The 24,363-nt window shown below is 42.1% G+C and overlaps 1 protein-coding gene across 2 annotated transcripts in view; it reads right to left on the minus strand.

The window, feature by feature from the left end:
• The window catches only part of SAP130 (Sin3A associated protein 130), a 107,786-nt gene that overhangs the window by 54,253 nt on the left and 29,170 nt on the right, over nt 1-24,363 (minus strand). For both annotated transcript variants that reach the window (XM_080670468.1, XM_080670469.1), the window contains exons 8-10: nt 7,417-7,564; nt 7,168-7,258; nt 6,889-6,993 (exon numbers count right to left, since the gene is read on the minus strand). In XM_080670468.1, the coding sequence (XP_080526594.1) occupies nt 6,889-6,993; nt 7,168-7,258; nt 7,417-7,564 (344 nt within the window). The remainder of the gene's footprint in view (nt 1-6,888; nt 6,994-7,167; nt 7,259-7,416; nt 7,565-24,363) is intronic.

Consider the following 24,363-nt stretch of genomic DNA (forward strand, 5'->3'; position numbering starts at 1 on the left):
GAACTGGGGTTCAGTGCAGTCAGAACTGGGGCTCAGTGCAGTCAGGGGCTTCTGACTCCCTTCCACTAGGGAAAGCCTGTGGCAACCTCTGCACCCTTTGTGCGCACTGGCATTTGCGCGCCTTCAGACCTCTGCCTTCCCCAGCTCCCGAGTCTCTGCATGAGAGTCCAGATTCCCCCCTGTAAGAGTGCGGGTCCCCAGGGGCTCGCCTGGAACTGGGGTTCAGTGGAGTCAGAATTGGGGTTCAGTGCAGTCAGGAGCTTCGGACTCCCTTCTGCTAGGGAAAGCCTGCGGCAACCTCCGCAGCCTTTGTGCACACTGGTGCGCGCGCCTCCAGAACCCTGCCTGCTGGGGCTCCCCCAGGTCTCCGAGTCTCCGGGTGCCTTTCTCTCTACCTGACAGTCCAGACTACCCCTGTATGAGCCTGGGTCCATGGGGTTTCGCCCGGGACTGGGGTTCAGTGCAGTCAGAACTGGGGTTTAGTGCGGTTGGGGGCTTCCTTCCCCCTTCAGCCAGAGAAAGTCAGCCAGGCTCTCAGCCACCCTTCCTCTCTGCACGCACGAAGACCCCTTGCCGTACCTCCAATTCTCTGCGAGCTTTTCTCTTTCCTTCTAGTTGTAGAATTTTCACTCATCCAGCTTTCCTGTGGTTCTGGATGGTGTCCGTTTTGTCTTTTAGTTGTAGTTTTGAAATTGTTGTGCGAGGCAGCAGTTTAGGTGCTTACCTATGCCGCTATCTTGGTTTCTCCGACAGGTCTCTTGTGTCCAGAGAGCAAAGGCAAGTTTGAAAAACTCAGCTTATCGCGCAGGACACTGACTCGAGTGGAACTGATTGATAAAGACTTGGCCAGCAAGTTAAATAGTAAGGCAGAGTTCTTTAAGTTTTATTCACTAGCACTGGATGAAAGTAATGACGTAAAGGACACTGCTCAGCTCTTAATTTTTATCCGAGGGATTAGTGACAATTTTGAAATTACGAAGGAGTTTTTAGCCATGGAGCCACTGAAAGGAAAAACACGGGGAGAGGACTTGTATGACCGGGTGTCTACTGTCATCGAGAAAATGAAGCTACCATGGAGTAAACTTGCTAATGTCACGACAGATGGATCTCCAAATTTAACTGGAAAAAATGTTGGACTGCTAAAAAGAATTCAGGATAAAGTGAAAGAGGAGAACCCTAACCAAGATGTTATTTTTCTTCACTGTATTATTCACCAGGAATCATTGTGCAGGTCTATATTACAACTTAATCATGTTGTTAATCCAGTCATAAAGCTTGTTAATTTCATTCCAGCAAAGGGACTTCAGCACTGCCAGTTTATTAAGTTTCTGGAGGAAACTGATGCGGATCACCACGACTTACTTTACCACTCTCGTGTCCGCTGGTTGAGTTTGGGCAAAGTTTTCCAACGAGTGTGGGAGCTCAAAGAAGAGATTGGTGCATTTTTGAAATTAAAGGGGAAGTCTGACGAATTGACTGAGCTGAGTGACAAGAATTGGCTGTGTGACTTTGCATTTGCTGTAGATATATTTTCACATTTGAATGAGCTAAATGTGAATCTACAGGGAAAAGATCTGTATGTACATGACATGTACACTAATGTGAAAGCCTTTAAATCGAAGCTGATTTTCTTTTCCAGACAAATTTCAGACAAAGTCTTCACTCATTTTGCCCCTCTAGCCACACAGAAGGAGACCATCCAAAACGTGAAGAAATACAGCAAATCACTGGATGACCTGCATGCAGAATTCTGTCGTCGGTTTTCTGATGTTGAAAAAATTGACCAGTCACTTCAACTGGTGGCCTGTCCTTTGTCACAAAACCCTGAAACAGCACCAGAAGAGGTGCAACTGGAATTCATCGATCTTCAGTCTGACTTTGTCCTAAAGGAGAAATTCAGCTCTCTTGAACTAAGAGACTTTTATGCTTCACTTAATGAAGCCACTTTTCCAAACATCCGGAGGATGGCACAGAAGATACTGGTGCTGTTTGGGTCAACCTATGTTAGTGAGCAGACATTTAGCGTCATGAACATCAACAAAGCCCCTCACAGGTCCAGCTTAACTGACGAACACCTCAGATCTATCCTGAGAATAGCCACAACAAAACTAACTCCAGACTTTGATGCATTAGCTAAAAAAGGAGACCAACAACACTGTTCCCACTGAAGTTGATGTTTTAAAGACCAAAAACCTTTCAACCCAGTCTACACTGCCATCTACATCTACGTCCCGGGCATAATTTGGAAGTTGCACTAAAGAAAATGTTTAATTTACTGTTTACACATTTTGTTCTTTTCTATTTGTTTTAGTTTTAAATTATTTTATTATATTTAATTTGAAAGGCTTTTGTACCTTTCCTTTGTTAGGCAATTTTATTTTGCCTTTGCCATCTTCAATATAAGGTATGTTATTGTGCTATGATTCCTCCATTTTTTGAAGTTTCAAATTATAATTAGTGTTTACATTCTTCTTGTTAAAATGTTTGAAATGAACCATTGAAATAAAAAAAAAAAAGACAGTACCCTTTTATGTAATGATGTTTAATTTGAATTTATATTAGTTCACACAAACACTCCATCCATGCTTTTGTTCCAGCCCTCCGGTCCAGTTTAAGAACCCATTGTGGCCCTCGAGTCAAAAAGTTTGCCCACCCCTGGAGTAGATCATTTTAATTTTTAAGTCCCAGCTTCCTCATCTCTTAGGCCTTCTCTAGATAATCATTTAATTTTGAATATCCTGACTTTATCTAATACCTTACAGCAAAGTCAAAATAAACAACAGAGTTTTCAAATTAATATCAGGCTCAAAATTTGCTTTCCTCTACAATTTGCAATCAAATTTTGTTTCGAAGATATAGGTGAACTGGGACATACTTTATGGTTCTTGAGACCTATCTGTTAACTCTATGCCTCGAAATTTGTAAAGAAAAGCTGTAACCTCAGAGATACAGAGCAGGGGTGGGGAACCTTTTCTCTGCCAAGGGCCATTTGGATAGTTATAACATCATTCTCAGGCCATACAAAATTATCATCTTAAAAATTAGCCTGCTAGGCTGGCTGGTGTGGCTCAGGGGTTGAGTGTTGTTGATCTATGAACCAGGAGGTCACCATTTGATCCCCAGTGCGGGAGAGGGGTGCAGGAGGCAGTTGATCAATAATTTATCTCTATCTCCCTCTCCCTTCTTCTCTGAAATCAATAAAAATATATTTAAAAAATTAGCCTGCTGTATTTGGTCAAACATTAACTCACCCCCTAATGCTTTGGTAGGGCCTTATATGGTCCACGGGTGGTACGTTCCCTACCCCACATAGAGGGACAAAGGTTCCATCTGTGTGAAGACCCCAGTTACACCAGTGACAGCACATAACCACTAGAGACTAGGATGATGCCCCACATTACCCAAAGTGCAACGCATCGAACACCAAAGGAGAGCAGCACAAACCACCAGTGATGTCCAGGAGTTTCTGAGCGAGACAGCTGGAGAAGTTTCTGCAGGATGCCCGCTGGGTGCCCAATTGGAGCACTGATGATGGCATCTGCTGGCTAATGCAGAGAGGAGCTGGCATGGCACATTCTCCATCAGTAAGAAGTAGAGTATTGAGTGGAAAGCAACTAAGGCTTGTTTTTCACTCTTCCCATAAAAGGCAGGAAAAATAATACTTCCAAAGAATGCAGTTGTCATTTGTAGGATAACTAAACAGTGGTTCATAACCGTAAACACATTCCAAATTTTAAATCTTTACGTTTTTCTAATTAAAAAAGCCACATTCTCTATTATTAAAAATAAATGAAATTTAAGGAAAATATAATGCAGAAATCATAACTTGGCTATAATGCTACATCCAACGATAATTTCGTTTTCTGAATGCTGTGACTAACTCTGCTTTGTATATTCTAAGACACTGGCATGTGTGGGCCAGAGAAGGAGAAAACAGGATGGTCATCTATTGGAGATGAGCATTCATTAGAGGAGAAAACCCTATGTTCATTGTTAATCATTTTTATTCCTGACCCAATATATTCTTATTAGTAACAATGGCTGAATTCAATATTTAATCTCACCCGGAAAAAACCACTTAGGTGATTTAATATATCTCCTAGACCAGTGGTTGGCAAACAGCGGCTCGCGAGCCACATGCGGCTCTTTGGCCCCTTGAGTGTGGCTCTTGCACAAAATACCACGGCCTGGGCGAGTCTATTTTGAAGAAGTGGCATTAAAAGAAGTTTAAGTTTAAAAAATTTGGCTTTCAAAAGAAATTTCAATCGTTGTACTATTGATATCTGGCTCTGTTGACTAATGAGTTTGCCGACCACTGCCCTAGACCTAAACTTAAAGATCAATGCTCTAGGTTTCATGTCAAGTTTTCCTTCTCAACCTTTGTACAAGGATCCTATTATGCTGTAACAAAAAAAGTATTTGGGTTACTATAAAAGAAGAAAACAAAACTAGAGCATAAACCCAAACGAACTTAAATGAAACCAATCACATTAAGGTGGTAGATGTTAAATGTTTAGATATTTCTGTCAAATGATTTTCATATCAAGAATTCAGTAAATGGCCAAAACCGGTTTGGCTCAGTGGATAGAGCGTCAGCCTGTGGACTGAAAGGTCCCAGGTTCGATTCCGGTCGGGGGCACGTAACTTGGCTGCGGGCACATCCCCAGTAGGGGGTGTGCAAGAGGCAGCTGATCAATGTTTCTCTCTCATCGATGTTTCTAACTCTCTGTCCCTCTTCCTTCCTCTCTGTAAAAAATCAATAAAATATATTTAAAAAAAAAAAAAAAAGAATTCAGTAAATGGTTAAAATTCAAAAATAAATGAGCTGGGAGATACAGAATACAGTAACTTAGGACAGGTATAAAGTTGCTAGTTTTAGAAAAAATGTATGAACATAGTTCTGTCTCCTGGTACTTTTACTTAAAATTTTTATTGATTGATTGATTTGAGAGAGAGGGGGGAAGGAAGGGAGGAGAGAGAGAGGGAAGAAGGGAGATAGACAGAGAAAGAGAGAAAGATAAAGATTGATTTTGTTGTTCCACTTATTCGTTCATTCATTGGTTGGTTCATGTATATGCTATGACCAGGGATCGATCCTGCAATGTTGGTGTATTGGGACAATGCTCTAACCACTGAGATACCAGACCATCTCCTGGTACATTTAGTGAGGTGACTTCCACTGTGATCTCTTAGGAAGATACAGTGACATTAACAAGAACTAATCTAGAAATAATTTTTCAGAGGGATCAAGAGAAAACCAAAGAGCCCCTATAAGATACACTGCCCCTTCTTCACTGGTCTGATTTTCTTCACAGCTGCAGATTCCCTGGTGAGACTCTGGACTGCAAACATGAAAAGAAGGGGCTGGGCTCTGATGTTACAGCAGAGGATAACTGCAGACAATGGCAAGTATAGCCAGACATTGGTTTGACACAACAATACGGAATTATCAATGATCTTTTCAATAACAGTGCATTACTGCTGAAACCAGACACACATAAGAAACTTCCTTTCACAGAAGAGAAGTGAACTCCAGAGGGACATGAGAGAAGTGTGGTGGCAGGCTGAGTGAGCAGTGACAGGAGAAAGAGCCAGCAGCAGTGTCCTCTTGGCTACCTGTCTTTGGAGTGGGGGTGGGTTTAGTACCAACTTAGGGTGGGCATAGCCCAGTTACCTGAAAGAGGAGTAAGGGTTTCCTAGGTTACCATTATTCTGAAAAGTGTCCTCAAAGTTTGGTAGGAGGGCTGTGCAGCTGCAGTCTGTCTCACATATGCAAAAAGCAAGCAGGGAGAAGAACAGCCAGGCTGGAGCACATGGGCGGCAGCGACACCTCTGGTCTGGCCATTAGACCCCGAGGCCTCAGTGCTCAGCACATCAACATGCCATCGGACAGAACACAGCCTTACCTTGGGGGGCGATGGCATGCTCATCATGCTGGCCCGAGGCAAAGCTAACACTAGAGCTAAAACCTGCAGCCAGAGGACGAGCAAGAGCAGCCTCCCAGGCTGCAGTCTATCTGGGAGGCCGTGAGAGTGACAGCGGCCCCTAGAATAGAGGTTGGCAACCTATGGCCCGAGAGCCAAATGCTGCCTGCTGCCCGCTTCCATGAGGCCTGTGAGCTAAGCAAGGCCTACGGATTTAAGTGGTTGAGGGGAGAGGAGCATTTTGTGACACTTAAAAATTATATGAAATTTAAATTTCCGTGTCCAGAAAGTCTCCTTGGAACATGGGCACGCCCCTGTTCACACTGGCCACTGGCAAGCAGCTGGGGCAGAAACCTAGGAGACCTGCATCTACTATACGGACTATTATATGGGACGTTTGCCAGGCCCTGCTCCTAGTGACTAAAGTCTGCTGCCAGAAACCTTTCAAAGATTTTTTTAAAATATTCAACGTATATAATATTTAAAAGGGGGAATAATGAAGCCTAGAAGAAACTTTAAGACAGTTATAAAGTGTTCTAGGCAGCACTTAAATGAAAACATACGTTTAGCTGTCTTCCCACTATTGTCACCCAAAGATTTTTCCTAAACAATCCATCAGTTCTCCTCATTCCAGATCTTTGCTTCTTGCTTGCTTTTCCTATTGTTTCTGTGTTAGTAAAGTTAATTTATTTCTTTAAAAGGTACACATAAAAAGAGTAAAGTTTGATGCACAAGGCAGTTAAAAGTAGAGTTAAAGTTTACTTTGAGCTCTCAAAGATTATTATTCCTTTCTCCCTACCATCATGCCAAACCTGTACAACAAATATTGTTAAAAGTTAAATTCACTGCTACTTTGAAAATCAACAGCTAAAAAAAATCAATACTATCCATCTATAAGAAGAGCTGGTCAGAGGGGCTGAAAAATCCCTTTTAAGCTTCTGTCTGACGGGTGTACCACACTTACCAACTGGGATGTTTGAGGTGGTCACAGCAGTAGCATGGGATGAATGGGAGGGCATTGTCATGGTAACAATTGTACTCGTGGGGGCTTGTGTGTGTGACACAGATCCTAAAAAGGGAGAAAAAAGGAAAATTCTTCAACGATTGCCTCTGAACACATTATAGATTCTCACAAACCTGAGACAAGCTCTTGGGAGAAGTTAAGATAGTTTTCATGGCCTACTCTTTTAGCGGAGGAGTGAAAGGAACCGGGCAGAAAGCAGGAGCAGGGCTGCTGACTCACCGGCTGTGGTTGCTGAAGAGATGGTGTTGGTCGCCAAAATAGGTGCCACTGTCGCCGCAGCCACTGGGGTGCCCGTGCTGAAGATCGTTTTCTGTGGGGAGACCCAGAACAGAGTTACAGACAAGCATCTGCCACTCCATTCAGTTAGGAAGCAACCATGGCCTTCAGGATTGCACGTGCTTCGTGACTTTTGCAGTTCTCACTTGAACCACAGCAGCAGCACACAGACGGTTCAGCCTTCTGGTTTACCTGAGCCATGGTGTGAAGCTGCTGCTTTGGTGTCCCTAATGCAGGGTGCGAGGGCAGCGTTATTCTTGTTGCCGCGTCCCGTGACTGGGGGGGGCGCTGAATGCTGATGGCCGCAGATGGTGGGTGCTGGATAGACAAAGCTGGCCGACTGAAAAGACAGACATGTGATTTGTAACTTGTCTCCAGACACAGCTCAGGCACCAACGCCATTTACTCCCTGGTACTAGACCATAGTCATACAGAGGTAGTTTTTGTTGTTAAGCCTCACTGGAGGCTATTTTTTTCTCCCTTGATTTTTAGAGAGTGGAAAGGAAATCAAACGCATGACCTTTTGGACGGTGGGCCAATGCTCTAACCACTGAACCACTGGCCAAGAAGAGTTGTATTTTTTCAGAAGTCTGTGAGGTCCACTATCGAACCAGTGAAGTAAAAGGCCCATCAAGTTTCTCTTCTGAAACTGTGAGTGCCATTTAAAAAGCAATCAACAGCCCTAACCGGTTTGGCTCAGTAGATAGAGCGTCAGCCTGCGGACTGAAAGGTCCCAGGTTCGATTCCGGTCAAGGGCATGTACCTTGGTTGCGGGCACATCCCCAGAAGGGGGCGTGCAGGAGGCAGCTGATTGATGTTTCTCTCTCATCGATGTTTCTAACTCTCTATCTCTCTCTCTCTTCCTCTCTGTAAAAAAAAAAAATCAATAAAATATATATATATATAAAAAAAAGTTTATTAAAAAAAAAAAAAGGCAATTAACATGTACCATGAACTGAAGAAGTTAAACCTAGGTCATTCTCAGCACCCTTCAGATAGTTAAAGCTCTATGACAATCTCAAGGAAGCATCTATATATATATAGAAGGCTAATATGCTGCGTCCCTCCACCTGTCCGACCAGTTGCTATGGTGCGCACTGACCACCAGGGGGAAGATGCTCAACGCAGGAGCTGCCATAACATGTACTTGCCATTTACAGAAATGGCAGTGTGGACCTGGCGCTGACAAAGCAACACTCGGCTTCCTCTAAGTCGGACACAGGCCCTGTCACCACCCCAGAGTGACACCCCACCAAATCACAGCCGATGCTGCTGAGACGCACAAAATGCGGCCCACAGCGCAGCCCAGCCCAGAAATGGTGGCTGTGGGCACCAGGTAATAACATTACATAGCAACACCTGGCTTCCTCTCCCTAGTGACTACCTCTTTGCAGTTTCTTCAGCCCAGGAACATGACGTGCTTTATAGCTAGGTGCAAACATTTTACACTTTAAACAAATGTCTGTGAAGCATTTTCCCGTGCCTCATCTCATTTGATCCTCACAGAAGTCCTGGAGTAGGTAGATAGGAGACTCAGTAGAATCCTATTTTCTTTTCATTAGCAGGAAAACGGGAGATTTAGAAAGCTTAGAAACTTGACACGAAAAGAAGTAAGAAATGGTGGACCTTGAAAATGACTTCAGGTTTTCTCACTGCACAGAATATAGTCGAACACTGCTGCAGTTAAATATTTCACCCTTTGTTCTCCCTGCATGATCAACAATAATAATCTGCTTCGTGTTGATTTTACTGCTGTGTTACTGACAACTACCTAGAAGAGAAGTTGGGGTGCTTCACTGGGCTGGAAAAAGTTTAGCTACATCAGAAAGCAGGTCTAATGAAACAAGTTTATTCTATATCTATAAAAGGCTAAGTTGACTCATGCATACATGACACATAAAAAGCTCTCGCTGGCGCCAACTGAGATACTCCTTATTGTATACCTTCCTATTCTTTTATATTTTGGAACCATGTGAATATAAAGCAGGGAGAAGAAAATGGGTTAAGCTGAGCCGTAAAGGTGAAGATGTGACTCTTAGGATAGTATCCTTCTAGTACATGAAATCCAATGCAATGGTTACTAAGATTTCATGTGTCTAAACTAAGCAATGGTTTTTATTGTAAGGATCCCTTCTCAAAGTGCTTTAAAATCAGACCTAGATGGCTGGCATGGCTCAATGGTTGAGCACTGACCCATAAACCAAGAGGTCACGGTTCGATTTCTGGTCAGGGCACATGCCCAGGTTGCAGTCTAGATCCCCAGTGTGAAGTGTGCAGGAGGCAGCTGATCCATGATTCTCTCTCATCACTGATGTTTTTCTATCTCTCACTCCCTCTTCCTTCCTCTCTGAAATCAATAAAATCAGACCTAGAGAGCTACCGGGGAATCAACTTTACAAAGGACAGCTTTCTCCCTGCAGAAAGAGAACTAAATGTATCATCTGAGCTCAAAGGGAAGCGGGAAGCCTGGCCACACATGCAGTTGTGGACGCTGCTGGAGCTCACAGAGGAGGAGACACACTCCTGGAGCTGACAACGCAGGCGCCACAGAGCGCCATAGAAGCCAGGCATGCCCAGCACTTACAATGAAAAACAGAGAGAGATTCATATATACGTAATTAAAAGTATGACACATTTTAGGATAAAGGAACCTAATTATGGAAACAATTTTGGACATCCTTTAAACAAAGAACAATGCAATTAGAATCGCCTGGAAAGGGTCTCCTTAATTCAAACGTAAACACATTCATATTTTAAGAGGTCCAGCTTATACATAAATATACCCCCCAAAGAATATTTACACAGGGTAGGGCAAAGTAGGGTTACAATTGTGAGTACATGAAACACAAATAGTTTATTCTTGTATATTACTAGGTATTGTATCACTAGAGGCCCCGTGCACAAAATTCGTGCATGGGGGGAGAGGGGTCCCCTCAGCCCAGCCTGCACCCTCTCCAATGGGGAATCCCTTGGGGGATGTCCGACTGCCTCTCGCAATCTGGGACCACTGGCTCCTAATCACTTGCCTGCCTGCCTGATCACCCTAACCCCTCTGCCTGCCTGTCTGATGGCCCCTAATCACGTCTGCCTGCCTGCCTGATTGCCCCTAACTGCCTCTGCCTCGCCCTGCAACCAGGACCCAGGCTTCCCTCCCTCTGGCCGGCCGCAGGCACCCAGGACCCGGGCCAGCCACAGCTGTAGGGGACCGTGGGCGGGCAGCTTGTCCCTCTCTCAGGCAGCAGCCTGGCTGGTCCTCATTCCTCTCTCCCCAGTGTTGAGTGTCTGAGCCGTAATGGTGTAGTTACCATTTGCACATTAGCTCTTTATTATATAAAAGGATGATTTCCACATTAACAACTGTAAACCTACTTGTGCCCATCCCGTATATATAATGCACACTACACACTAGATACATTTTATGTGCTTTACCTACAGTATATAGTTACTCCTCAAAATGATCTTGGAAATAGTAATATTATTGCCATTTTTTAGGTGAGAAATTTGAGGAGTAACTCAAATTTACTCTCTGACCTAGCACTACCACTTACACCATCACAAATATGCAACTGCATATGGTACAATGTCTGTCACTTCACCCCTAAGAGGGGACAAAAAGAATGAGTAAGATGTGTCAATGTACTGATTTGGAGTTCCTACAGAAGACAATAAAACCTCAATATAAGGGAATAATCAAGCTAGGGAGTGTCTGTTAAAGCCAAAAGTCTGTTAACATAATAAAATAGTTTACTGAATGCATGTGAAAAATTTGACAAATTAGTTTACCTGTTTTTACGTAATGTGACACATTGGTGTAATTAAAATTACTAGTAAGTATGTATGAAAGTTTAATTTCACAGAAGTTTCCTATATGTATTACTGTAATTTTAAATTTAATCTGACTAGGCCTAGTAAATGCGTGAGTTCACCAGTCACTGAGTAAACAGATGCACAGGCTGGGGTGTGGCCTAGCGCACGTGGGAACATGGGCCGGCACACATTAACTGCTGCTGTCATGCCACATGACAATAGAAGCCATTACTGAGCAGGATGCGGGGGATCATGTGCTAATCATTTGCTGAACATAGTTTATGAGCGGTGACACTTGGATTTAAATATGTAGACTATAGTTGTAGATGTGCAATATTTACTTATGTTTGTGAAATTACTAGTGTTTCTTCCAACATAAGGCCTATTCACCAAAATTTGTTAAAAGTAATCTAATAGATAAAAAAAATAACCTGTTAATCTTGGTTAAAAGCATTTTAAAGTTAACAGAGTGTTAATTCTCACATAAGACATATGGACTGGAAATTTTGTCTGTTAAATCTGAAGTCTGTTCAATCGAGGTCCACAAAATCAAGGGGTTACTGTAGACTCTTAAGAGAAAAAGGCAAGTAAGAAACAGTATGTATAAATATAGCATGCTGCATGTCCTGTGAGAAAGGAATGGACAAAGGAACACGTGTGTTTATCTGTGTATATACGCATGCGCATGGAAGAAATCTCTGGGAGGACAAATCAGAGATGACAGGCAGCCTCCCGAAAGCATGGTGACTTAGGAGGGGACAGGGGTACTTGCAGTTCCATCTTTACATTAGCTTTGATTTTTGAACCAAATCCATACTTTCCATGTTTAAAACAGTTCACAAAGCAAATCCAAAAATTAAAATCCAATTTAAACAAATAATCACAACTATATATTAAATTATAGTAAACACAGACTGGAAAGACAATAAAAATATTATCAGGTTACCTTAAAAAGCAAAGGGATAGGAACATGGGAAAGTGGTATTTATGGGATGGAGAAGAGAGCGACTTTTTTCAAGTTTATATTTTGGAAACATGTGAACATAAATTAGGAAAAAGAAAGTGTTATTTCATGTCCTACAGGGAAAAGAATCACTTCAAGTGACTTTTTAACACATTCCCACTCTGCTTACTGGGATCTAGTCTGAAGACAAGAATGTGAAGAAATCTTAAACTTTACTCAGTAGTCTTACTATTAGTAGTAATCTACAGAAAACAAGGGGTTCATTTATGACAAATGGACTTGGAACTCTGAAACTTTTTTTTATTAGTATGGATGAAAAAACCAAGTAGTTACATTGTCTTTAGGAAACAAGGTTTTCAGTATCATAAAAAAATACAAAAATACAAAATCTAAGAAAGCAAGAAAACACCTGTACCGTGAAATCTCATTTGGAAATATCAGTATCAAGACCTGTTTTTACTGTATTGACTATCTCTGTCTAGAAAAACAGCCTAAAGCTATGATAGCTCAGAAGCAATGTGTACCCCTCGCACCCAGATCTTGGGTTCTTAATACTGTTCCCACTAACATGAACCAAGGAACCTTCGAGAAATGGCTGGTTTCAAGACCAGGGAAGCAGGGAAAGGCCTGCTCATCCTGTCTGAGGAATAAAGTACTCAAATGAACAGGAGTTATCAAATGGGCACTGGAGCCCGTGTGAAGGGCTTCTCACTAGCCTAACTACTACTTAGGTAAAGGATATCCAGGAAACGATTTTAATCATGTGAAAACTGAAAATATTAGTCCTTCAAGCTCTTTTTTTCTTTTTTAGACTTAACGTTTTTTATTTTTTAAATAATTTTTTCAAAAAGTTTAAATTGATTTTGAGAGAGAAGGGAGAGGGAGAGAGAAACGCCATGTGAGAGTGAAACATTGAGGCGCTGCCTCCGGGAACTCATGACCCCACTGGGAAGCGAGTCTCATCTTGGGCATATGCACTGACCAGAATCGAACCTGTAACCTCTTGGTGCACAGGACAAAGCCCAACCAACTGAGCCACCCCGGCTGGGGCTGAACCATTTTTAATTTTCAATTACAGTTGACATACATTATATTGGTTTCAGGTATCACCCCAGTGATTAGACATTATATAACATACTAAGTGAACATCCTGAATAAATCTAGTACCCACTTGACACCACACAGTTACTACAATATTATTAACAATACTCCCCAGCTGTACTTTACATTCCAATGACTATTGTGTAACAATTTGTACTTCTTAATCCCTTCACCTTTCTCACTCATCCCCCTAACCCAGGGGTGGGCCAACTTTTTGACTCAAGGGCCACAATGGGTTCTTAAACTGGACCGGAGGGCTGGAACAAAAGCATGGATGGAGTGTTTGTGTGAACTAATATAAATTCAAAGTAAAGGAGCAGAGGGGAGAACAAGAGAACCAGATAGAACAGCCAGATCCGGCCCACAGGCCGTAGTTTGCCCAAGGCTGCCCTAACCCCTCCTCTCATCTAGCAACTGTCAAAATGTTCTCTGTATCTATGAATGTTTCTGTTCTGCTTCTTCATTTTTTAAAATTCATTTGTTGACAGATAAGAATTTATTGCCAAGTTATTGCCCGTATTTTTATCTTCTCAAATAAGATCCTTTAACATTTCTTGTAATACTAGTTTGGTGGTGATTAACTCCTATAGTTTTTTCTCATCTGGGAAGCTCTTTATCTGTCCTTCAATTCTAAATGATAGTTTTGCTGGGTAAAGTAATCTTGGTTGTAGGTTATTGCTTTTCCTCACTTTGAATATTTTTCAATCCCTCTTGGCCTGAAAACTTTATTTTGAGAAACCAGCTGACTGTCTTATGGGAGCTGCCTTGTAGGCAACTAACAGCTTTTCTCTTGTTCCTTTTAAGATTGTTTATCTTTAACCTTTGACATTTTAATTATAATGTGTCTTGGTGTAAGCCTTTTTGGGTTCATCCTGTTTGGGAATCTGCACTTCCTGGACTTGTATGTCTGTTTCCTTCACCAGGTTAGAGAAGTTTTCTGTCATTATCTTTTCAAACAGATTTTACTTTTAATTTTTCTTTTGTTGTATAGTTATTATTTCATAACTAGAGGCCCGGTGCATGTATTTGTGCACTTGTGGGGTCCCTTGGCTTGGCCTGCGGGGATTGGGCTGAAACTGGCTCTCCAACATACCCTGAGGGGCCCCAGATTGCAAGAGGACTCAGGCCAGGCCGAGGGACCCCACTGGTGCATGATCGGGGCCGGGGAGAGACCGCAGGAGGGCTCCAGGGTGTGTCTGGCCCGTGTTGCCCAGTCCTGATTGGCCGGATCCCAGCAGCAAGCTAACCTACTGGTCGAAGCATCTGCCCTCTGGTGGTCAGTGTGGGTCACAGCAACTGGTCAAACAGTCAGCCAGACACTTACCATATTAGGCTTTAATTATATAGGATAATAAACTATGCAATTCAGTTAGACTTGTAAGGTGTAAAGAAAATATAAATCCCAGTGAACTGCACGAGAGCACGAAGATAATAGAAGATTCTATGAAGATGAAGTAATGGTCTGGTAGTTAAGAAAAAACAAAAGTAAAATTTATTAAGAGTTGTCCACAGTCAGCAATGGTGGGGGGATGGGAAGCATCTGTAATTCTGTCATTTTCATTTGTTTTCAGGAAGTTTAGAATTTCTTGTTTTATCTCATTGGTAACCAATTCATTGTTAAAATAACATGCTATTTAGCTTACATATATTTGAGTGTTTTTAAGTTTTTTAATTGTAATTGATTTCTAACTTCATGTCATTGTGATCCAAGATGCTTGGAATGATATAAACTTTACTGAATTTGTACAGACTTGTTTTGTGTCCTAACATGTGGCCTATCTTTGAGAATGTTCCACGTGTTTGAGAAGATTGCATATTCGTTTGCCTTTGGGTAAAATGTTCTGTTAAGTATCCGTTAGATGCATCTGATCTAGTATGTCATTAAGGCCTCTGTTTCCTTGTTGATTTTTTATCTGGAAGATACATCCAGTGATGTCAGAGGGTTGTTAAAGTCCTCCACTATGACTGTATTGCCGTCAATCTCTCCCTTGAGGTCCATCAAGAGGTTGTTTTTTTTGTTGTTTTTTTTTTTAATATATTTTATTGATATTTCACAGAGAGGAAGGGAGAGGGATAGAGAGCTAGAAACATCGATGAGAGAGAAACATCGATCAGCTGCCTCCTGCACACCTCCCACTGGGGATGTGCCCGCAACCAAGGTACATGCCCTTGACCGGAATCGAACCCAGGACCTTTCAGTCTGCAGGCCGACGCTCTATCCACTGAGCCAAACCAGTTTCGGCGGTTTTTTTTTTTTTTAACATACATTCGGGTGTTCCTATATTGGGTGCATATATATTTAAAAGAGTTATATTTTCTTGTTGAACCATTCCTTTTAGTGACCTTCAATGTCTAATTATTGCCTTTGTTTTGAAGTCTATTTTGTCAGGTATAAGTATTGCTACCCCAGCATTTTTTTTTCATTTCCATTTCCATAGAATATTTTTTTCATCCTTTCACTCTCAGTTTGTGTGTATCCTTTGTTCTGAGGTGAGTCTCTTGTAGAGAGCATATATATGAGTCATGTTTTTTTGTCCATTAAGTCACCTATGTCTTTTGATTGGAGAATTTAGTCCAATTAAATTTAAGGTCATTGTTAATAGGTATTTATATATATTGCTATTTTTACTTTCTTTACACCTATGTTCCACTGTTTCCTTTTCTTCTTAAAGCAGTCCCTTTAACATTTCTTGCATTGCTGGTTTGTTAGTACTTTTGAATATTACATGCCACTCTTGTAGAGGGAAACAAAGGAGGCCAGGAGTGCTGCCACACCAACATCCTGACTGACCTCGGGCAGCACCCCTGGACATGGGCAGGGAGCCACTTGCCAGCCATAACCCACGTCGAACCACCACCGTGCCTCGGCAGTGAGCAATGCAGGTCCTCACGTTGTGAGTGCAAGCCACGGGTTCCCAACTCCCCACTCCATCCCTGATACCAATACAGAACCTCAGCCGGGTGTGTCCTACACCCCTGCCCAGACAGAGCCCTAGCCAGGTGAGCGCCCTGCCCCTTGCACAGACTGAGCGTGTTATGCCACCAGCTTAGCACCCTGCCACCAACTTAGGCAGAGCCTGCGCAAGGCTAGCACCCAGCCTCGGGCAAGGCTCAGTGTGCTCCGCTGCCAGCTTTGCATTCCACCTACAGCTTAAGCAGAGCTCTTGTAGGGTGAGTGTCAAGCCCCTTACACAGACTGAGCACACTCCATCACCAGCCTAGGCAGAGCTCTCACAGGGCAAGCGCCCCACACCTTTGCACAGACTGAGCATGCTTGGCCACCAGCTTGCACTCCACCTCTAGCTTAGGCAGAGCCCTCACAGGTCGAACTCCCTTCCCCTTGCACAGACTGCACATGCCCCTCCACCAGCTTTGCGTTCTGCCACCAACTAAGGCAAAGCTTGCGCAGGGCAAGAGCCCTGCCTCTGGCACAGCCTGAGTGTGCTCTGCCACCAGCATAGGAAGAGCCCTCGCAGGGCAAGCACATAGACTGAGCATGCTCCGTCAGCAGACAGAGCTCTCGCTGGACGAGTGCCCCGTACCCCGACAAAGACAGAGCGCACTCCACTGCCAGCACAGATAAACCCTTTAGCTGAGGCACACCCCACTCCAGCACAGACAGAGCTGTAGCCCAGTGTGTGCTATGCACCTGGCTGAGACAAATCCTTGAGGTGATGGGTGCTCTGCCACCAGCACAGATAGAGTGTTCGGCTGATGCACACCCCGGCCCCAGCACAGACAGAGTTGTCACCTGGCACATGCCCTACCCACACCCCAGGTCAGAGCTGCTGGTGTGACCTGGTGTGCCAAACCACAGGTCACAGGTCCATGCTGCAAGTGCACTGCCAGAGGGACCTAGGATACCATCCTGCCTTAGGGGATGGAGGAACACAGCAAACTGCATGCCAGAGGGTTCTGGGCTCTCACAGAGAGTCGCACACTAGGGGTACTGTGCACAATCCCCCACCAACCCTGAGAAACGAATAATTGAAGAACCAGAACTGTGGGAGAAGGGGGATCAACTCAGAGTAGAGACAACAAAGGTGGGAAACTCAAGGTAGACCCAGCCCCTGGGACTAGTGAGTCCATGACCATTGAATTGCGAGGTGCCTCAACCCCTTGGACACCAAGCAGGTAGCCCAGGGCCAGAAAGAGACAGCAAAAATGGGGAGACAAAAAAAAACAAAACCCAAAAGAAAAAAAGAGGAATCGCTAGGAAAGTACTAAATGAAATGGAGGCAAGCAATATGTCAGAAAATATTCAGAATAAGGGTCATACAATTCATAAACCAGATCGATGAGAAAATCAACAACCTATATAGGAATCAGGAAGAAATAAAGAATGATATCTATCTATCTATATACACACACACACACATATATATATATACTAGAGAAATATGCTAATTAATCGGGATGCCAAAACAGGTAGACTGGACAGGAGGAGGGTGCATGCACAGCGTCAGGAGCAGGGTGGAAGGGGCCTCCGTACGCCTGCGCTGGGAGAGGGCCTGATCAGCAGCGGCCACAGCTGCTTCAAGGGCCGGAGAGGGAGGCAGAGCCAGACTGGCAACTCGAGGGTGGGTGTTGCCGCGCGATTTCGAATCGTGTCCTGGGCTCCTAGTAGCTACAATAAAAACCTCCATGGAAGCTTTCCATAGTAGACTCGGAAAAGCGGAGGACCTAAGTAGCAAATTACAAGACAGGGAAGCAAAACACACACAATATGAACTGAAATTGGAGAAAAAAATCCAAAGACAGGAGGAGAGCCTGAGGGAGCTTTGGGACAACATGAAACGAAGCAACATACGTATAATAGGAGTGCCTGAACAACAGGAAGAGGAACAAGGGTTAGAAAACCTACCAGAAATAATGTCAGAAAACTTCCCTGATTTGGGGAAGAAAATAATTACACAAGCGCAGAGTCCCAAACAAGATGAACCCAAAAAGACCCACACCACGACACATAATTACAATGGCTAATGTTTAATGACAAAAGAGAATCTTAAAGGCTGCAAGAGACACAAAATTACTTAAAAGGGATCTCCACAATTAGATTATCAAATGATTTCTCAAGAGAAACACATCAGGCCACAAAGGAATGAAAGGAAGTATATAAAGTGATGCAAAACAAGGAACTGAATACAAAATACTCTATCCAGCAAGGCTATCATTCAGAATTGAAGGGGAAATAAGAAGCTTCACAGACAAATAAAAGCTAAGGGGATTTATCACTGCCAAGCCAGCAATGCAAGAAATGCTAAAGAGATTGTTGTAAAAAGAAGAAAAAAGGGGGAAAGAAAAAAACAAAAAATAAAAATGGCTACAAACAAATACCTATCAATAATAAATTTAAACGTAAACTGACTAAATGCTCTGATCAAAAGGCACAGAGTGGCTGAATGGATAAGAAAACGCGACCCATATATATGCTGTCTACAAGAGACCCACCTCAGAACAAGAGACTCACACAGACTGAAAGTGAAGGGATGGAAAAATATATTTCACGCAAATGGAAATAAAAACAAAGCTGGGGTAGCAATACTTATATCGGACAAAACAGACCTCAAAGTGAAGGACATAACAAGAGATAAGGAAGGCCACTACATAATACTAAAGAGGTCTATACAACAAGAGGATATAACCCTGGTAAACATATATACACCCAATGCAGGAGCACCCAAATATATAAAAAAAACTTCTGGAAGATATCAAGGGAGAGATCAATAGTAATACAGTCATAGTAGGGGACTTTAATACCCCACTGACATCACTAGATAAATCCTCCAGACAAAAAATCAGTAAAGAAACTGCAATCCTAAATGACTCACTAGATCAGATGGATCTGACATCTTCAGAACATTTCACCCCAAAGCTATAGAATATACATTTTTCTCAAGTGCACTTGGGACATTTTCAAAGATGGACCACATACTGGGTCATAGGCAAAGTCTCTCTAAATTCTAGAAGACTGAAATCATATCAAGCATCTTCTCAGACCACAGTGGCATAATATTAGAAATCAACTACAATAAAAAAAGAACACAAAAATTCAAACACTTGGAGGTTGAATAGCATGCTATTAAACAACGATTGGGTTATCAAAGAAATCAAAGATATTAAAAACATGTTGGAAATGAATGACAATGAAAACACAACAATCCAAAACCTATGGGACACAGTGAAAGCAGTCCTGAGAGGGAAGTTCACAGCATTATAGGCCTAGCTCAAAACAAGAAAAAAATGGTAATAAATTATCTCACTCCACAACTTAAAGAATTAGAGAGCAACAAGAAAAGCCCAGAGTTAGCAGAAGAAAAGAGTTAATAAAGATCAGAGCAGAAATAACTGACATAGAGACCAAAAAAACAATACAAAAGATCAATGAAACCAAGTACTGGTTCTTTAAAAGGATAAACAAGATTGATTAACCTTTAGCCAGGCTCACCAAAAAACAAAGAGAGAGGACCCAAATAAACAAAATCAGAAAGGAAAGAGGAGAAATAACAACAGACCCCACAGAAATACAAAGGACTGTAAAAAAAGTACTATGAACAACTCTATTACAACAAACTAGAAAACCTACAGGAAATGGACACATTCCTAGAAAAATACGACCTTCCAAAACTTAATCAAGAATAAAAAAACCTCAACAGGCCGATAAAGAGGAAATTGAAGCAGTCATCAAAAAGCTCCCTGCAAACAAAAGCCCAGGGCCAGATGGCTTCACCAGGGAGTTTTACTAAATATTCAAAGATGAACTAAAACTTATCCTTCTCAAGACTATTCCAAAAAATTCAAGAGGAAGGCATACTTCCAAGCTCTTTCTATGAAGCCAGCATCACCCTAATCCCAAAACCAGATAAAGACTCCACAAAAAAAGAGAATTACAGGCCAATATCCCAGATGAAAATAGATGCTAAAATCCTCAATAAATTCTAGCAAATGGGATCCAGCATTATATTAAAAAGATCATACACCATGACCAGTGGGATTCATTCCAGGGATGCAAGGCTGGTACAATACCTGCAAAACAATAAATGTGATACATCACATAAACAAACTGAGAGATGAAAAATACATAATCATATCAATTGATGCAGAAAATGCATTAGACAAAATTCAACACCCTTTCCTGATAAAAACTCTCAGCAAAATGGGAATAGAGGGTTCATACCTCAACATAATAAAAGCCTTATATGACAAACCTACAGCCAACATCATACTCAATGGCCAAAAACTAAAACCATTTTCCCTAAGAATAGGAACAAGACAGAGGTGTGCACTTTCACCACCCTTGTTCAACATAGTACTGAAGTGCTAGCCATAGCAATCAGACAAGAAGAAGAAATAAAGGGCATCCAAACTGGAAAAGAAGTAAAATTGTCATTATTCGCAGATAATATGATATTGTACATAGAAAACTCTATAGACTCCATCAAAAAACTATTAAATGAATTCAGCAATGTAGCAGGATACAAAATTAACACCCAGAAATCTATGGCTTTTTTTATACACCAATAATGAATTCACAGAAAGAGAAACAAAAACAAACAAACAAAAAAAAAGTCCCATTTACCATTGCAACAAAAAAATTAAGATAACTAGGAATAACTTTAACCAAGGAGGTAAAGGACCTGTACTCAGAAAATTACAGGACGATGAAAAGAGATAGAGTAAAACATAAACAAATAGAAGAATATACCATGTTCATGGATTGGCAGAATCAACATCATTAAAATGTTCATACTACCCAAAGCAATCTATAGATTCAAACTACCCAAAGCAATCTATAGATTCGATGCAACCCCCATTAAAATAACAGCATACTTCAAAGACTTATAACAAATTCTCCAAAAATTGATCTGGAATAAAAATAGACTCCGAATAGCCACAGCAATCCTGGGAAAGGAGGACAAAGTTGGAGGGATCACAATACCAGATATCAAGCTATACTATAAAGCCACTGTTCTCAAAACTGCCTGATACTGGCACAAGAACAGACATATAGACCAATGGAACAGAACAAAGAACCCAGAAATTGACCCAAGCCATTATGCTCAATTAATATTTGACAAAGGAGGCAAGAGCATACAATGGAGTCAAGACAGTCTCTTCAATAAATGGTGTTGGGAAAATTGGACAGATACAAGCAAAAAAATGAAATCGGAACACCCACTTACACCATTCACAAAAATAAACTCAAACTGGATAAAGAACTTAAACGTAAGACAGGAAACCATAAAAATCTTAGAAGCCATGGGCAGCAAAATAGCAGACATTTGTCATAGCAATATCTTTACTAATACAGTTCCCAGGACAATGAAAACTAAGGAGAAAATAAACAAATGGGACTACATCAAAATAAAAAGCTTCTTCACAGCAAAAGAAACCATCAACAAAACAACAAGAAAGCCCACTGCATGGGAGAACATACTTGCCAATGTTATCTCTGATAAGGGTTTAATCTCCAAAATTTACAGGGAACTCATGCAACTTAAAAAAAGGAAGATAAACAATCCAATCAAAAAATGAGCAAAGGACTTAAAGGGACACTTTTCCAAAGAGGACATATAGAAAGCCAAGAGACACATGAAAACATGCTCAAAGTCACTAATCATCTGAGGGATGAAATCAAAACAACAATGAGATACTACCTCACACCTGTCAGAATAGCTGCCATCAACAAACGACAAGTGCTGGAGAGGATGCGGAGAAAAAGGAACCCTCTTACACTGCTGGTGGGAATGCAAACTGGTGCAGCCACTGTGGAGTACAGTATGGTGTTTCCTCAAAAAACTAAAAATGCAACTCCCATTTGACCCAGTAATACCACTTCTAGGAATATATCCCAAGAAAATAGAAACACCAATCAGAAAGGTGCACCCTATGTTTATAGCAGCACAATTTACAATAGCTAAGATTTGGAAACAGCCTAAGTGCCCATCAGCAGATGAGTGGATTAGAAAACTGTGGTACATCTACACAATGGACTACTATGCTGCTATAAAAAAGAAGGAATTCTTACAATTTGCAAAAGCCTGGATGGAACTGGAGAGCATTACACTACGCAAAATAAGCCAGTCAGAGAAAGATAAATATCACATAATCTCACTCATTAGAATATAATGAACAACATAAACTGATGAGCAATAACAGAACCAGAGTCAATGAAGCACCAAACAGACTGTCCAACCTATGAGGGAAGGCGGTGGGTGAGGGTATAAGAGATCAACCAAAGAACTTGTATGTATGCATATGAGCATAACCAATGGACAAAGGCAAGGGGTAGAGGGGAGGAAGGAGGGCATGTGCTGGGGGGTAGGGACCGGTGGGGAGAGGTCAATGGGGGGAAAAGGGAGACTTATGTAATACTTTTAACAATAAAGAATTAAAAAAAGAGAATAGCATGAAAGGGAAGGGAAAAACTAGAGATATGTAAAAACAAAAAGGGGAGGAGAAACCAAGATGGTGTTATAAGTATACACCCAAACTGCTGCCTCGCACAACAATTTCAAAAGTACAAAAGACAAAACAGACATCATCCAGAACCACAGAAAGGCTGGCTGAGTGGAAATTCTACAATTAGAAGGAAAGAGAAAAGCACACTGAGACTCACAGGAGCTGCAGAAGAAGGCAGAGGTACAGAGGCACACGCGCAGAGAGGACTGGCAACTGAGTACGCGGCTGGCTTTCTCAAGCGGGAGGGAGACAAAAGCTCCCGACTGCACTGAACTCCAGTTCCGGGCAAGACTCTGGGGACCCAGACTCATTCGGGGAGAAACTGGACTGTCTGGCAGAGGAAAAACTCGAGGGCGGCTTTCTCTCAGAGGTGCTTGCAGCGATTACCAAGGGACACTGAGACCCAGGGGCCTCTTAGGGAAGGGCTGACGGGAAGCCATTGCTGTTTGCTCCTCCCTGAGACTCCGCCCCGTCCAAGCTGAGCACAGAGGCTTTTGCAAGTCTTGTCTCATAAGGGTGTCTCCAGCACAGAAGTTCTCCCAGCGTAGACACAGCTGATCCTCACAGACAATTGGCCTGGAGGTCAATTCCTCCCAGTGATACCAACAACAATCAAGGCTTAACTACAAGACAGTGCACACAGCCCAAAAAGGGGTGCACCAAGAGTGTCCACCTCAGGTAACTGGGGAGGCTTAGCCACTGGGCCCGATAGGACACCTAGCACACAAAGCCACTCTATCAACTCAGGGAAGCAGCCAAAATTTAGAGACAAAGAAACAGGTCACAAATGAAAGAAATGAATGAAAGCAAACTACTGGATATAGAGTTCAAAACCAAGATTATAAGGTTACTCAAGAATTTTCTAGAAAAGGTCGATAAATTTAGCGAGACCCTCGAGGATATGAAAAAGGACCAACTAGAAATTAAGCATACACTGATTGAAATAAAAAATAATATACATAGATTCAACAACAGACTAGAGGATTGCAAGAATCAAGTCAAAGATTTGAAATACAAAGAAGCAAAAAACACCCAACCAGAAAAGCAAAAAGCAAAAAGAATCCAAAAATATGAAGATAGTGTAAGGAGCCTCTGGGACAACTTCAAGCGTACCAACATCCGAATTATGGGGCACCAGAAGAAGAGAGAGAGCAAGATACTGAAAACCTATTTGAAGAAATAGTGACAGAAAACTTCCCTCACCTGGTGAAAGAAATAGACTTACAAGTCCAGAAAGTGCAGAGAACCCCAAACAAGAGGAATCCAAAGAGGACCACACCAAGACACATCATAATTAAAATGCCAAGAGCAAAAGACAAAGAGAGAATATTAAAAGCAGCAAGAGAAAAACAGTTATCTACAAGGGAGCACCTATACGATTGTCAGCTTATTTCTCAACAGAAACTATGCAGGCCAGACAGGAGTGGCAAGAAATATTCAAAGTGATGAATAGCAAGAACCTACAACCAAGATTACTCTACCCAGCAAAGCTATCCTTCAGAATTGAAGGGAAGATAAAGAGCTTCACAGATAAGAAAAAGCTAAAGGAGTTCATCACCGCCCAGTGGTCGGCAAACTGAGGCTCGCGAGCCACATGCAGCTCTTTGGCCCCTTGAGTATGGCTCTTCCACAAAATACCATGGCCTGAGCAAGTATATTTTGAAGTGGTGTTAGAAAAAGTTCAAGTTTAAAATATTTGGCTCTCAAAAGAAATTTCAATCATTAAACTGTTGATATTTGGCTCTGTTGATTAATGAGTTTGCCAACCACTGATCATGGCCAAACCAGTATTATATGAAATGCTG

Source organism: Plecotus auritus (assembly GCF_963455305.1).
Source record: "Plecotus auritus genome assembly, chromosome: 5".
NCBI classification, from domain to species: domain Eukaryota; kingdom Metazoa; phylum Chordata; class Mammalia; order Chiroptera; family Vespertilionidae; genus Plecotus; species Plecotus auritus.